The following is a 16775-nucleotide window of genomic DNA, read 5'->3' on the forward strand; positions in this document are numbered from 1 at the left end:
ATAAGAATCTAATCACATCAGGTGCACTTTTATACACCCTCGGGCCAAAGAAGCCTTTGCACACTTTATTACTGCTGCCACTTTCTTCCACTTTAGTGGCTTAACATCTAACTGATGCTCTTTCTCTCCTAAGGATGGTATATCTGGAGGGAAACACATCCTCCTATTATTTTCTCTATCTTAGTATGTCCTTTTCAAATATTCCTCCAACTCTTCCTTTGAAACTTTGAGCTTTCCACTCTTTTCCTGACTAAACATTATTTTAACAAATTTAAATTGATCCCTATAAAATGCTGACCTGACTCACCTTCTTCTTCCTCCTCCTCCTAAGGTGTTCTGCCCCCCCAGTGCTGCTAACCGACTTCTTAACTCCTTGCAAAACATTAATTCTCTCTCTCTCATCAACTTTCCCCTTTGCTTTTTCTTTCCTTGCCTTTCTCCACTGCTTTTTTTTTTAACTCTCCTCTCCTTCACTAGTCTCTCGATTTCTCTCTCTCATCCAGTTCTAACGATCTGTAAAACCTGCACCTTATTTTTCTCAATAACCCCAAAGCATTGATGCAATGAGGTGCTAACTCGTAAACCCAGTGAACATTCCCTCCTGTCAGCTCTTTCCATGCTGTCGCATGGACTTTACCTCGTTGTCAGATGCTTTATTCACATCAGCTGGATTAGATGGCAAATTACAACTAAAACACAAAGTATTTGTGCTGTAACACCAGGATAAGTGCTCAACCAAGAAAACCAAGCACAAAGCCAAAGTACTATCTAAACTGATTATACCAACTCCATACGCAATAACCACCTACCTACATGCTAACAAGCATATTAAAATAAACTGATTGTGTAGGTGCAAGTATATCATTGGGATTATCAAGTAATATCAATCGTGAAAGAAGAACTGAGCCAATATCTCAGATGTCGCAGTTCTGAAAGATAGCAAGTGAATTATGTGAAGATGTAGAGTTCGATATTGAGTTTGGAATGCTGGAATATGCCAAGAAGGAGGATAGGTTCTGTTCCTCTAGCCTACTTTGACTCTTGTAATGACAGTGCAGGCCACACATCCAGAGTTTGGACATTTGTAATTGCCAAGGACAGTCATATGACAATGCTATAAATATGCCTGTTGCCTTTGCTCCCATTGGAGTTAACATTATTAACACAGTTGTTCAAATGTTCTTAACTTGTATTCTGGATTCTACAGTCACTGTGCGCTTATTCAGCAGACTCCTGTTGTTTTGCTCAATACCTGAGGCCACTCATTCCTGCATCACGATGCATCAGAGTGCAGATTTCACAAAAAAACTTTGCATCAAAACTACAATTCAGAAACTCCTGAAAGACCCGTCAAAATATAGAAATTGGTGCAATAACATTCAATTGGAAGCTGCTGCCATTCAGAGCAATGTGAAAAAAAATGGGAACTACCCTGGTGATTCGATTTAGGGCATCATTCCTCTACAGTTTAAAAATAACCAGTTGCAGCTACTGAAAAGTGACCTTGGCTTGGATTCAGTAGTTGCATTACTGCTATCACTTCATTCGATTTTGGCTTCTCTGTGTGATTAGTTCCAAGTGTTCAAAAATGGTGCTGTAAGCACATGTAAGACTGTTTCACAATATGATCTTAGTGATCTGACTGAGGAGTTGGTGCAGGGGATGGGGATTCTGATTTTTGGACCATTAGAATCTCTTCTGCGGCAGAGGAGATCTATACAAGAGGGATGGGTTGTACCTGAACTGGAGGGGAACCCATATCCTAGCAGGATGTTTGCTTGAACTACACAGGTGGGTTTAAACTACATTGGCAGAGGGTGGAATCCAATGCAGGACTGAGGCAGGTGAAAGGCTGAAAGTTGGTATAGAAAAGTGATGAAAGTAAGTTCTGTGAATAGAATAGGTGGACCGTGGCAGGGGGCAAGGAGGGCTGTTGTATTGAATTGCTTTTATTTTAATGTGAGGTCTCTTAGTTAGACAATGAACTCAGGGAGTAGATAGGTATGTGTGACTGGGACGGTGTAGTCCTTACTGAAACTTGGCTAAGAGATGACAGGACTTGCAGCTTAACGTTCCAGGGTACAGGTGTTACAGGGGAGAATGAGATGGGTATAAAAGAGGATGGAGTGTTGCTTTATTGATTATGGAAAATGTCTCAGATTACATTACTAATGGTTTATCCTGAGAGGCTAAAAGGGTGGAGCTGAGAAATAAAAAGAGGATGATCACCTTGTTTGGAGTGCACTTAAAGGGCCCAACTAGACAATATGCTAGATTGCAGGAGGTTCAAGATCAATAGGGTTGTTATAGAGGGGATTTTAACTTTCCTAACATAGACTAGACCTGTCACAGTGTCAGGGGGTTAGATAGGATGTTTTTGTCAAACATGTTGAAGAAAGTTTCCTCAGGCAATATGTAGTGGGCCCTTGTGGCAAACCTTGGTCCACTTTAAGGAAATTTGGAAGGACAAGTGACGTCTGTGGATGAACTTTTTAGGATCAGAGACCACTGTTCTATTAGCTTTAAAAGGGTTATGGATGAAGATAATATGGGCCTATGAATTAAAATTCTGATTCGGAGCAAGGTCAACTTTGATGGTATTGGACGGGAACTTGCTCAAGTTGATTGCAGTAAGTTTTCTGCGGCAAAAGCAACATCTGGAAAATGGGATGCCTTTAAAATTGTGATGACAAGAGTTCAGAGCAAGCATGTTTCTGTTTGAGTGAAGGACAAGGCAGGTGGGAGTAAGGAAGCCTGGACGATGAGAGAAATTGAGGCACTGGTCAGGAAAAAGACAGGAGGCATGGATATAGAGGTATAGCTGGGATCAAGTATATTCCTGGAAGACTGGAGGGTGGGAAATGTTGTGCCTCAAGTTAAGAAGGGCATCAAGGAGAAGCCTGGGAACTATATGCCAGCAAGTCTAACATCTGTGGTAGGTAAGTTACTGGAGAGGTTTCAGATGGATAAGATATATATGCAATTGGGTAGAAAGGGGCTGATTAGAGATAATCAGCATGGTCATTTTGTACTGTGTAAAACATTTAATGGCTCAATGCACTAATGTTTTCAATATATTCCTGCTTTAACGTGGTGTAGCTGACAGAACAGCATGATGATGATTTATTATTATTTTCATTATTTCACTAATGAAAAATAAGAAATCAACTAGGCTAGTGGGTTGATGAATGGTAGTATAACTTGCTTTGCATAAAGAGGCAGCTTCTTTTTGTCTTACATTCATCTAAGATGGGCCTATTAACAAAAGTCTTAGTGTTATGTAAATATATGACTGAGGCAATCTTGGCTTAATCAGCTTGTAAAGCCTTATTCAATAATGTTTTGAGTTGTTTTGCTGGTTACAAAAGATTGATGTGCTCCAAATGTTATTTAAACATAGTCATAGAGCATGGAAACAGGTCCTTCAGCCCAACTCATCCATGCCAACCAAATGCCCCATCCAAACTAGTTCCATCTGCCCACATCTGGCCCATATCAATCTAAAACCTTCCTATCCATGCACCTGTCCATTAAAAATATAATAATTTTAAACCATAGAAACATAGAAAATAGATGCAGGAGTTGGCCATTCGTCCCTTCGAGCCAGCACCGCTATTCAATATGATCATGCTAATCATCCAAAATCAGTACCCCGTTCCTGCTTTCTCTCCATATCCCTTGATTCCTTTAGCCCTGAGAATTATATCTAACTCTCTCTTGAAAACATCCAGTGAATTGGCCTCCACTGCCTTCTGTGGCAGAGAATTCCTCTCTGGGTGAAAAAAGTTTCACAACTCTCTGGGTGAAAATGTTTTTTCCTCATCGCAGTCCTAAATAGCCTACCCCTTATTCTTAAACTGTGAGCCCTGGTTCTGGACTCCCCCAACATTGGGAACATTTTTCCTGCATCAAGCTTGTCCAATCCATTAAGAATTGTACATGTTTCTATAAGATTCCCTCTAATCCTAAATTCCAGTGAATATGTCCAGTCGTTCCATTCTTTCATCATACGTCTGTCCCGCCATTTTGCTATTATATCTGCTTCAACTACTTCCTCTGGCAGCTAGTTCCATATACCCACCATCCTCTGAATGAAAAAGTTAACCTTCAGGTTACTATTAAATCTTTCCCCTCTCATGAAAATACTTTTTCACCACCCAATCTACCTATGACACCACTTTAAAATAACTGTGTACTTGCACTCCTTGATCCCTCTGCTCTACAAAACTCCCCAGAGCTCTAACATTCACTGAGAAGTTCTTGTCCTGAGTTGTCTACTGATCATGCAATACTTTACAATGATCTGAAATAAACACCATTAGCGAATCCTCGGCTCACTTGCCCAGCTGATCAAGATCACATTATAGTTCTTAATAACCATGTTCACTGTCTACGAAACTACCCATTTCATTGGCATCTGCAAACGTAAGGGCCTGTCCCACTTGCATGCGATTGCATGCGTTTGGCACGACCAAACGGATGTGAAGTTCATGCGAAGTTCGCCATAAGTTCGCGCGTTACGTCATTTGCGTCATACTTACCACACTTCCGGTGGCGCCATGCTGGACTAGCAGTCGCAACTTTTAGCTCCGCTGCTGTAAAATCGCGATTTTTCGCGTTAAAATTGGGTCTGGAGGTCGGGACCAATTCAAAAACTCACCGGAGCCCCGGGACGTCGCGCTGATGACGCCATCAGTAAGCGCTGTGATTTAAAACGGAGGATAAAGGATTTAAAATGAAAAAGCCATCTTCAGCTCAGAGCCCTCGGAGAACAATCTCAAAACTGCTGAAAACACAGAAAACTGAAGAACAGTGGATTCTGGAATGGCTACAAGGGCCAAGACTGAGATGGCTACTAAGGAGACAAATGAAATGAAGGAGATAAAGAACTCGGTAAGAGAACTGAGAAAGGATATTGAGGCTGGAAACTCAGAATGATGGAAAATATTAATGTTAAATTGATGGAAAATATGTCGAACATTAATGCTGGTAATCAAAAAGTTATTGACTGCATTGCCATTATACAAAAACGAATTGAGGATGTGCATGAAGAGCTGATGGGGAGAATTAATAAAGGGGGAGAAGAATCTAAGAAGAATTTTGAGGCTGTGCATGTAATTGTTTCTTCACATGTAACTGAAATAAAAGACATGGAAACAATTGTTGATCAAATGGCTGAAGATATGCAGGGAATGAAGCTAGAACTAGATAGCCTCAAGAGTCAACTGGCGAAAGTCTCAGATAAATGTCTTGATCTCGAAGCTCGCTCACGACGCCAAAATCTACGAATACTGGGAGTAACAGAAGGGGCAGAGGGGAACAAGGCCGGTGAGTTCACTGCCAACTTAATCAAACAGGTACTCAATTTACCTGTGGAACCGGAAATTGAAGTGGCACATCGAATACCTAGATTTAAGCCAAGATCACAAGCAGATCCAGCCCACCCACGACAGATCATAGTCAAACTTCGGGACATTTCAGCACTTGAAGAGCTGATGAAAAAAAATCAAATATGGAGTGAAGATGACGTTTAGAAACGACTCTATCAAACTCCTCCGGGATTATCCCTATGAGATCGTGCAAAAGAGAAGAAAGTTTGCACAGACAAGACAGATTCTCCATGGAGTTAAAGATGTCAGATGTGGCGTTTTTTATCCGGCCAGGATGCGCATTACTTTCAAGGGAAAAGAGAAACCTTTCACTAATTCGGACGCATCTTATAAATATGCCCAAGAGATTGTGGCAGAAACAGAAGATTAATCAAGGCAGTGGGACGATATGGAAAATTTCTTTCCTTTTATTACTTCACAGAGAATTACTGAAGATAAGGGAAGAAACACCATTCTCTAAAAGTTTAAAATGGAAGAGCATTTCCACGTGCGCTGGTCTAGACACCTTATCTCCTTTGGACGTTTTGGAATTCAACTCAAGGACATTCTTTGTTCAAAATGAAGGAAAGACTGATAAGCAACGCAGAGATGAACAGCAGAGCCGAATATGGAAAACACCACAAATGGCGGTTTAAGATCTTAAAACAGCTTTACAAAATATAGAGAATTAATAATAATTAACAATACTAATATAGAAATATAAATGGAAACTAACCTGAACTATATAATGGGCAAAATGTAATAATCTGCTAATAAGACTGACTAGCTTGTATATAGAGATAACAAATTTTAGAATTAAAGTAGATAATACTGAAAGGTCAAGTGTTATGTAGTTCATGTGGAGAAGGGAGGAGACGCAGGCACCTGGCACAATTCCAGGAGCCTGTTTCTGGTTAACCCTTACAGCTAACAGCTTACTATTATCAAAGGTATAACTAATTATAAATAATTATAAATAATTAGTAGATGAAAGTGTTAGATAAATAAATTCCACAGTAGCTGAACACAGATCTGATAAGTCTGAATGAAATATAATTGATTTTGAAATGGTACCGCCCTCCTAGGTTTAGAGTAATAAAAGGAACGGAGCTAATTGTACAACATCAACTTCGGAAGTCGAATAGATGTCGAATCCCACAGACGCGTGGGACACGCACTACAGTGTCGTATACTTCAGACACTGTAATTTTACTTGTTCCATTTTTTTTTTATCACAATATGTCACTACTATGTGTTTTTTTTTCAAGGAAAATCGCAAAAGGGATCTACCATGGAAGTTAGTAATATAAACGCCCCCCAAATATCCAGAGTCCTGAGGTATGGATGCACAGTAATAAATAAGGGTATTAAAATCAGAGAAAATGCAAGATGATAAACAAAAGAAAATGGGAGGAATCACACTGTGTAGCTGGAATATAAGGGGTATTAATGAACCAATTAAAAGGGGCAAAATACTAGCTCAGTTGAAATCATATAACACGGACATTACTTTTCTACAAGAAATGCACCTTAAACATCAAGATCAGATGAGATTGAGGGCGAATTGGATAGGCCAAACATTTCACTCCTCATATACTTCGAAATCCAGAGGCATCGCAATTATTATTCACAAAGGAATACCATTCAAATCAAAGAACATTATATCAGATAAGGAAGGGAGATATCTTATAGTTACAGGAGATCCATGCTACGCCAATCGCTTTGGTAAACATATATGCGCCCAATTTTGATAATCCTCAATTTTTTAATAAAATCCTGAATACAATCGCAGAATTTAGCTACCAAAATGTTATAATTGGAGGAGACTTCAACTGTGTTTTAGATCCGTACTTAGATAAATCGATGCAAAAACAAAGAGGTAATATGAAATCTAAAACTAGTGAACTCTTAAATACATATATAAAAAAGACAAATATAGCAGACGTCTGGAGGATCGCGAATCCGACTGGAAGGGAATACTCGTTTTATTCGATGGTACATAAAACATACTCACCTATAGACTACTTCCTAGTGGATACAAAACTAATCCCTTATACTATGAACCCTAAATATCACACCAATACGATTTCAGATCACTCCCCGCTAACTTTCGTTTTAAAATTAGAAGGAATGTCTACGAACAAATCGTTCTGGAGGTTTAACTCGCAAATTCTGAAAGACCCACAAGGGAGTATATATCTAAAAAAACAGATGGACCTATTTTTTGAGACAAACGATACACCAGATATATCGCCCACTTTATTATGGGAATCCTTCAAAGCATTTATTAGAGGAGTCATTATCTCATATCAAGCTTTCCAAAACAAAAAAGAATAAGAATGAACAAAGACAATTAGAAGAACAAATCAGACAACTAGATATAGATCATGCTAAAGAGTCAACTATGGATAAACATAATAAAATTTTAATACTGAAATTTAAGCTAAATAAATTATTATCAGAGAAGATTATAAGATTATTCCAAATTACAAAACAAGAACATTTTGAAATTGGGGATAAACCCTATAAACTTTTTGCATGCCAACTGAAAAAACTGGAAAAAGATCATGCAATTTTAAAGATTAAATCAGATAGAGGGGAATTATTTACACTACCTAATGATATCAATAAAAGATTTGCTCAATTTTACAAGAATTTATACACATCAAAAACGCTAATAGACAATAATAAAGTTTCACAATTTTTGGACAATTGTAACCTTCCAAAACTAGAATTGAAGGAACAAGAGGAACTGGGAGCACAAATTACATCTAAGGAAATAGAAGACACAATAAACACACTTAAGAATGGAAAAACACCAGGACCAGACGGATTCAGTAATGAATTTTATAAATGTTTTTATGACATAGTTACACCACGTCTACAGAAAATGTATACATACGCTTTTAAAGTACAAATCTTACCTGAAATACTAGCAGAATCAACGATCACATTAATACTTAAAAAAGATAAAGACATAGAAGAACCAGGCTCATATAGAGCTATTGCTTTGTTAAATACGGATCAAAAAATATTAGCGAAAACACTAGCTAGAAGACTAAGTCAATATGTTAGTAAATTAATATATGAGGATCAAACGGGATTTATACCTAAGAGACATTCATTTAATAACTTGAGACGTCGGTTTAACATAATGCACTCTCACAAACCTCAAGAACAAGAGTTATCTATCATTTCATTGGATGCAGAAAAAGCGTTTGATCAAGTAGAATGGGATTATATGATTAAAGTATTGCAAAAATTTCAAATGGGAGAGAACTTCATCGCATGGATAAAAATTATTATATAACAAACCCACGGCTAGAATATTAATAAATAATATACTATCTACGAAATTCCAATTAACAAGAGGCAACAGAAAAGGATGTTCATTATCCCCGCTGTTATTCGCACTGGTAATTGAACCTTTAGCTGAAAAAATGAGAACACACCCGGATATTTACAGTTATAATACAAAATATTCAAATAACAAAATATCCTTATACCAGACGATGTATTACTGTATATCACAAAACCCCAAATCAGTATACCAAACATATTAAATCTAATTGAGGACTTTGGATCTTTCTCAGGATACAGAATAAATTGGAACAAAAGTGAAATTATGTCGATAAAACCGAAAGACTCAACACATCTCTTGAAATTCCCCTTTAAAATAGCCACAGAAAAAATTAAATATTTAGGAATTGAAATCACTAGAAATTATCACGCTATGTTTAATGCCAATTATAGCCCCTTACTTAAGAAACTAAATAATCTAATCAAATTCTGGAAAACGCTCCCGATGTCTTTAATAGGTCGAATAAATGCTATAAAAATGATATTTTTACCACAAATCCTATATTTATTTCAATCAATTTCAATATATCATCCAAAAAAGTTTTTCAAAAAACTAGACTCAGACATCACAAATTTTATATGGGATTACAAATCCCACAGAATACAAAGAGCACACATTAGTAAACCAAAAGAGATGGGTGGTCTAGCGCTCCCTAACTTTATGTACTATAATTGGGCAGTAAATATTAAAAATATGATTCACCTGCTGGACAACTCTGCCCAGCAGGTGGACTGGATTGTAATGGAGAGAGAGGACTGCTCTCCGTGTAATACAGGAGCGACTCTCCTCTCACCAATGAATCTGAATAACAAAAATTATAATAAAAATCCAATGATACATAGCACAATTAGAACTTGGAAACAAATAAAACAGAATCTAAAATTAAGAAATCTATCTCTTTTAATGCCAATAGTCAATAACCCGTCGTTTAAACCCTCAATTATAGATAAATCATTTACACAATGGGAAAGAATGGGAATCAAAACGCTCGGAGACTTGTATGAATTAGGAAAATTATTATCATTTCAACAATTACAACTGAAATATAATTTGAAAAATAATCAATATTTTAAATATCTTCAAATCCGTGACTATCTGAAAAAATACACAAAAGACTATCATAACATGCCCCCAGACTTATTGGATGAAGCCATGAAGACAAAGGCTGAATCAGCAAATCTAATATCATACTTATACAACATTATTTTAAATATAGAAATACCTACAACCGATGGTATTAGAAGAGACTGGGAACAAGAACTAGCTATAAAAATTTCAAAAGAGAGCTGGGATAAACACTTACTATATGTGCATAAATGCTCGATCAATGTACGACATACTCTAATTCAATATAAAACATTACATAGACTATATTATTCAAAAACTAAAATAAATAAACTTTTCCCCAATGTCTCACCCATTTGTGATAAATGTCAGTCACAAGAAGCTAACATAGCGCACTCTTTTGTTTTCTGTATAAAAATTCAAAAATTCTGGAACGAAATATTTGAAATCTTCACAAAATTATTTAAAATAAAACTTGTACCAAAAGCAGAATGGATCATTTTTGGAATATCGGAAGGTAACACCGAATTAAATGTGTTTCAAAAGAACTTACTTAATTACGGGCTAATAATGGGAAAAAAGCTTATACCAACAATGCTCCAATACCAACAATAAAAATGTGGACTTCAAACATGTTCGAAACACTACATTTGGAAGAGATGAGACTCCTCCTAACAGGCAAAGCAGACCACTTCCTAAAGACGTCGTCTGCATTTACAGAACTATTACAAGCATAAGGTGCAATAGTAATTTAAAATATAAATGGTACCAGGATCTGGTAACGGGGGGTATAAAATATATATTTTTTAAAACACGGTTGGTATATCCTTTTTTGCAGAGTTTTGTGTTACAATAGTGCGATTGTTTTTTTTCCTTTTTTTTTCTTTTCTTTCTAGGGTCTTATTTCCTTTCTTTACTTCCTTCTCTAATTTCTTCCCCAAGGGGCTTTCTTCTCCCAACACTTTCCTGCACCTTCACGATTCTTGCTCACTTTCCTTACTTCTTTTATTTCTACCTTTTTTAAAGCTCGAAAAACGAAGTGGTACAACAAAATGTAATAAGATATATGTGATGTGTATTACTGTAATTTACTGTACTTCTAATAAAAATAAAAAAATAAAAAATACTTACCAATCAGCTGGGCAGGAGGCGGGCTGACTGAATTTGGGCGTCACACGGCATCGAGCGGTGACGTCATCACGTAACGCCACATGGTGACGTCATCGCGCAATGCCACACGCTAGGCGTACGCCATCAAGACGCTGCATACGCCGTCAAGTCACTGCATACGCCGTCAAGACACTGCATACGACCGCAATGCGCCTGCGTGCCGACAGGCCGTTGGCGCACAAAGATTTTGGACACTGTTAGATTTTCGGAGCCCCGCACGATGTCGGGACCAGCCCAGCACAGCTCCGCACTTCTAAGTGGGACCGTCCCCACGCGGCCATACGGTGCCCGTACGCCTCAAGCGACCACGTTTGGTCGCGCCAAACGCATGCAATCGCATGCAAGTGGGACAGGCCTTTTACTAATCAGTCCCAGCACCGATCTCTGAAGCACACCACTAGTCACAGTCCTCCAGTCCAAAAAACAAACTTAAACCTCCACCCTGTTTCCTGCCATGAAGCTAATAATGTACCCAGTCAGCTAGCTCGCCCTGGATCCCATGCGGCTTAGCCTTCCAGAACATGTGGAAAACATCAGACCTTGCTGTAGTCTATATGTACAACGTCTATGGTACCTGCCCTCATAAACCTTCATGGTTAATTCTTCAAAAAAAGCAATCAAATTTGTGAGACACAATCTCCCTTGCACAAAACCATGCTATTCCTAGTCAACCCCAACTATCCAAATGCATGTATATTTTATCCCTCAGAATTCTCCCCAATAACTTTCCAGGCAAAGATGTTAGGCTCACAGGTCTATAGTTCCCAGGTTTTTATTTTGCAGCCTTTCTATACATCAACCACCCTCCAGTTTTCCCTTATCAACGGGAAGAAGATGTAAAAGCTTGAGAACATGAATCCACCAGATGGATGAACAGTTTCCTCGCCATTATTAGTAGACTCTGGAACAAACCTTTCATTAGCTAGGGATGAATTCTCATTATACGGGACAATAATAAACCATTCGAATACCAATAGATCGGGTAGCCGAAACCTGTTATTTACTGGAGCTTTTATGTAATCCCAAGGGGCAGAAATGTACATCTCCTCAATTGTAACTTCATGGACTGTTATCTCAGTCATTTAGATCGGCACACGGATATGCAGGGAAGGGAGGGATACGGATCATGTTCAGGCACAGATTGGTTTAACTTGTCACCATGTTCAGCACCGACTGTGTGAATCGAAGGGCCTGTTGCCGTGGTGTATTGTTTTATGTTTTTAATTACCATCAAATTCAGTGCTCAATTCCATATTAAGAACAAAACTTGTCACATCTTAAAAATTGACAATGTAAATAATTACAATGGGCTACTTGTATGTTAAAGTGAATTGAAAACATGATCACACAACTAACAGTTCAGTGTCTGGCTCTCTGGACTATTCACATAAAGCACAGAATAATCTTTAAAGATCAAACAAGAAATTAAAAACATTCTTAACCACGATAGCATTCAGTATAGTTGTGCCTCAAACAAAGCTAAAAAGAAGGATCCTGTTAACAATACATGCTCCTAGCAAGAAAGGATCTTTGTTAGCTACAGTACATGACCTCACATTAATAATGAAGTTTGTTAATTGTCTCTTCGTAAGTCAATAACACTCAGGGCCGGATTTACATACAAGCTAGACAAGCTTAAGCTTATGGCCTCGAGATCTAGGTGGGCCTACTCACCTCGCTGCCTCACCGACCATCCACCCACCGGGACCTCCTATCTTTGCCCGCTGACCCTCGCCACTCCACCGCCCTCCAGCAGCCTGGACTCAGCACCGGGCCTGAAGTCTCAATGCTGCAGACTCCCACAGGCTCACAAGTGAAATAGCTTAGGGCCTCTCTTCATCGAAAACCGGCCCTGATTACACTATCAGCATTTTGTGCTTTTAGAGAGTGAGAATATTGCAAAGAATATCAGTTGCTAGTGAGTGAGGAGCCATGTTAATATGATTCCAAATCGTGGAGTAATCATGGAAACATCCTGTGAAAAGTATCTCCTTGTAACAGGTGAACCTTCTGCTAGCACAACACATGACCAATAGGGTGGTATCTCTGTTAGTTATAAACTCTTGCATAATCAAAAAATGTCCAAAATCTGAACTAAAAATGGAAAATTGCTGGAATCACTGTGAAGGTTAAGTAGCTGCTGTGCAAGGAAAAACAATAACGTCTTATGTCTGGGAAAACTCATCAGAACTGATGTTCTGGTGAGGTCCGGGACCTGAAACTATCTGTTTCTCTTTCTACAAATGCTGCCTAACCTGCTGAGTGTTTCCACCATTTTCTGTTTTTAGTCTGATTTACATCATCTGCAGTTCTTTTGATTTGCAAACTTTGTACAATAATTTTCATTTTCTGGTATCAAGTAGCCAAGTTCACTCTTTAATAGCCACTTGATTAAACTTGAACACGTTGACGTATTCTCCCAGGTTACAACAGGGTTCTGTTCTTGAGAACTATTCATAACCCGAATCGCTTGCAGGTCGAAAATGCAGCTGCCCAGCAACATATTTAAATAAAAGCACAGGCCAATCAAAAGCAAAGTGTAGATAAACCAGAGCAGTGTAGATTAACTCAGCCATTCTGATATTTCCAGGAACTGGGTTCCCACAAGACAAAAGATGCCAGAAGCCCTGCAGGAGTCAGCAAACGCATCCTGCTGCTCTCCTAAACATTTGCTTGTGTATATGGCCTGTACCCAGGTTGGTTTCATAATCTGGGAAAGACCTGGACATGTATTATTATTGCCTCACCTTGGGCATTAACTTTCTTGATGTTGCATATAAATTGCTGTTAATTAATTCAATTGGGAACTCAGTGATCATACGTCAGGAATTATACGTAAACAATAGTTGCATCCAGAAAAAACACTTGTCGCATTCCAAACTATCTTCAAGTACTCAACATGAATGTTACACATGAGTCACTAAAGGAGACATTGTCAAAGTTTGAAGAAACATCTTAACGTGGGTGAGAGGATTAGAAAATTAGAAGAGAAAATTCTGAATACAAATGCCTGGAGTCATGGAGTTGAAGTCATGACCACAAATAGTAATGTCACCATGTCAGGATATGTGTCACCATGTCGGAATGGCTGTGAGGTTCCATCGATGAAGGAGTAAAGAGTTGTAAAATAGGAAGGTTCTGAGGGATGGAATGATTAGTCCAGAAAGCAATTTTAAATTTGAAGCATGTGGAACCAGTGGCCAAAATAGCGCCATAAGCACATTGCTGATGCCCAATCGAGAATGGACGCTAATTTGTACAAGGAAAGCAGAGTGAAATCATATGAAGGGAGTAGGATGTATTTGTGGGCATTAGATAATTGGAATGGCTGAGCCTGAAAAAATATGGATGAGATGTTTAGCAACTGATAAACTGGGCAAGGTCAGGGTAAGACTAAATGATAAAGGTGTAGTGTGGAAGTATTGAAGTGGATAAGAGTTGCAAGCTTAACTCTGAGTCACATACATTGTCGGGCTTATGAACAGCCTGGCCCAGGCTCAGACAACTGCAAGAGAGGAGTCGGAATTGACAGCTGGAAACTATTAAGTCTCTAATCCCTGACTAATGAATCAAGAATAAACTCTGCAATTTCTAATTTCATAATGAGACAAGTGTTAAGTTATTCTGGTACTTATTGTGATTAACTAAATAATTACCATATGATTTCAAAAACTGACCTACCGTTATCTTTCATGATTAATTTTCACCAAATGGTACATTAATTGATAATACACGACAAATCCTTTGAAATATTTTGTCTTGTTCAACCAAATGCTTTTACTTTCATGCTCATTATTAATTTAGAATTGCGTTACATTGTACAGTAATTTATTTTTCTTCTATAATTCGTATAAAGTTTCATTTAATAACAATGAATAAGAACACAGCAATTAAAATGTCACAGTTTAAGTGTCAAAGAGGCATAAAGATTACTTTGCATTGATAAAATGTGTTCCGAAGAAAGCGAACTCTTTAGCTTGTGTAGGAAAGAACTGCAGATGCTGGTTTAAATAAAAGGTAGACACAAAATGCTGGACTAACTCAGCGGGTCAGGCAGCATCTCTGGAGAGGAATGGGTGACGTTTCGGGTCGAGACCCTTCTTTAGCTTGTTGGAATGTGCTGACTATACAATACTGGTGAATTGATTTTAGATACGCAGAGAAGGATTTTACGGGATGAGCCCTACCAGTCACATTGTCATGCACATTGCAGCAACAAGATTCAAACATTCCTATGAACATTGCAGTTAACCCTTTTCACATGTTCAACCACTCAAGGAAACAATGGTTCTGTCAAAGTTATATCTACAAAGAAAGAGACAAGGAAACTGCAGGAAAGGGAGTTCAAGGGAGCAGGATTGTGAAGCGAATATCACAGATGAGGTTAAAAGATGGGGTTCAGTAGCTAAATTCATCAAGCAATTGGGAAAGGCAACAAAAATATATAAAAGGATTCAGCCTGGGCTGGAGATAACAGTTGAAAAGCATGAAAGAATGAACCTGGAAGGCAAGTTCAGATAAAGAAATATAGAGCAGATGGATACACATAAATTGATGAACCCGGATAAAAATAAAGAGGATGTGTTCAGAAGTTTGTGTATAATTTCAAATCTAATTATTTGCCATTCCTAAAGTCCATATATTGCAGTCATTCAGTAACAAGAGAAACACAAACTGTTGGCAATGTTGCACGGCAACAGAGTACGAGTAAAAGGCAATTCTCAGTTAAATTTCTGCAGGTTCATTCTCAAATAAAACAATGTCTGTGGGATAAACACCATATGATGTTTGAGAAAAGTTACCAAATTTGACACTTACGTTTTGGAATCGTCCCAAACAACACAGTGTGAGTCAGATGTTCCCTGCAATAATAAAAATGTACACATATATATAGCAAGTACTTTATATACACATAAAACAATATATGTAGGATTGAGATAAAGTTAAAGTCCTAGAACAAAAAAGTCATTCAGATGGAATCATAAAGGTACAACAGATGATGAATGTCAACACACCTGGTGTGTTAAATTGTAATGTTAATCAAGTTATCTGACTAATTAGTTAATTTAAATACATTTAAAGTTATTATTACTTTGTTCATATCAAACCAATTGTCTGTTGTCCAAAAGTGGTTTCAAGATTTGGAGATATTGCTAACCGTAATTGAATGAAAGGTCAAATGACTCAACATTTTGCTCAAAACCTGCATTGGGAACTAGAACTGTACAGTATTTTTCATATTACTTAGTGATAATTTTTGAGAGATATTTATCATCAATTTGTAACAAATAATAGAAAGCAACAGAAAACTGCATTGGCTGAGAGGTTAGAATGGAGGATAAAAGGAGTGGCCCAAGAAATATCGAGGGGCAGTCAGCTGAGAATTTGCACAAGATTGGAAGAAAGGTTTAAGAATTACAGCCGTTGTAAGCTGGTAAGAGAATCAGGTTGGAGTTGTTGGGTTTGTGAGAATGAGTAGGAAATATGTGTGGGGGGGACAAGACAGACAGACAGGTTTGCTCTGAGAGCCGGCATAGACTTCAAAGATTAAATGGCAGGTATCATAACCGCAGCATGTGAGAGTTGATGGTGCTACGTGATATTCTGTGCAATTACACGAACAGTAACAGGGTCTCGAGATTTTTAGCTCTGAGTTAATGATCTTAAGTCTGGGATGTAAACATTTCAAGTTATTAGTGAAAAGGATCTGGACTCTTGATCCAGCAGGAAATCACACTGTTTAAATCTAACCAATAGTCAAAGACTAAAGGATGAGTAATATTGGTTTAGAGACACTTTCTTGGTCAAAC

At 38.0% G+C, this 16775-nt stretch overlaps 1 protein-coding gene across 5 annotated transcripts in view; it reads right to left on the minus strand.

Moving 5' to 3' along the window:
* LOC129709656 (adhesion G protein-coupled receptor B2-like) overlaps positions 1 to 16775 on the minus strand; it is a 545832-nt gene that overhangs the window by 193516 nt on the left and 335541 nt on the right. For all 5 annotated transcript variants that reach the window (XM_055656140.1, XM_055656141.1, XM_055656145.1 and 2 more), the window contains one exon: positions 15784 to 15827. In XM_055656140.1, coding sequence (XP_055512115.1) covers positions 15784 to 15827 — 44 coding nt within the window. The remainder of the gene's footprint in view (positions 1 to 15783; positions 15828 to 16775) is intronic.

This window comes from Leucoraja erinacea, chromosome 26 (genome assembly GCF_028641065.1).
Source record: "Leucoraja erinacea ecotype New England chromosome 26, Leri_hhj_1, whole genome shotgun sequence".
Taxonomy (NCBI): Eukaryota; Metazoa; Chordata; class Chondrichthyes; order Rajiformes; family Rajidae; genus Leucoraja; species Leucoraja erinaceus.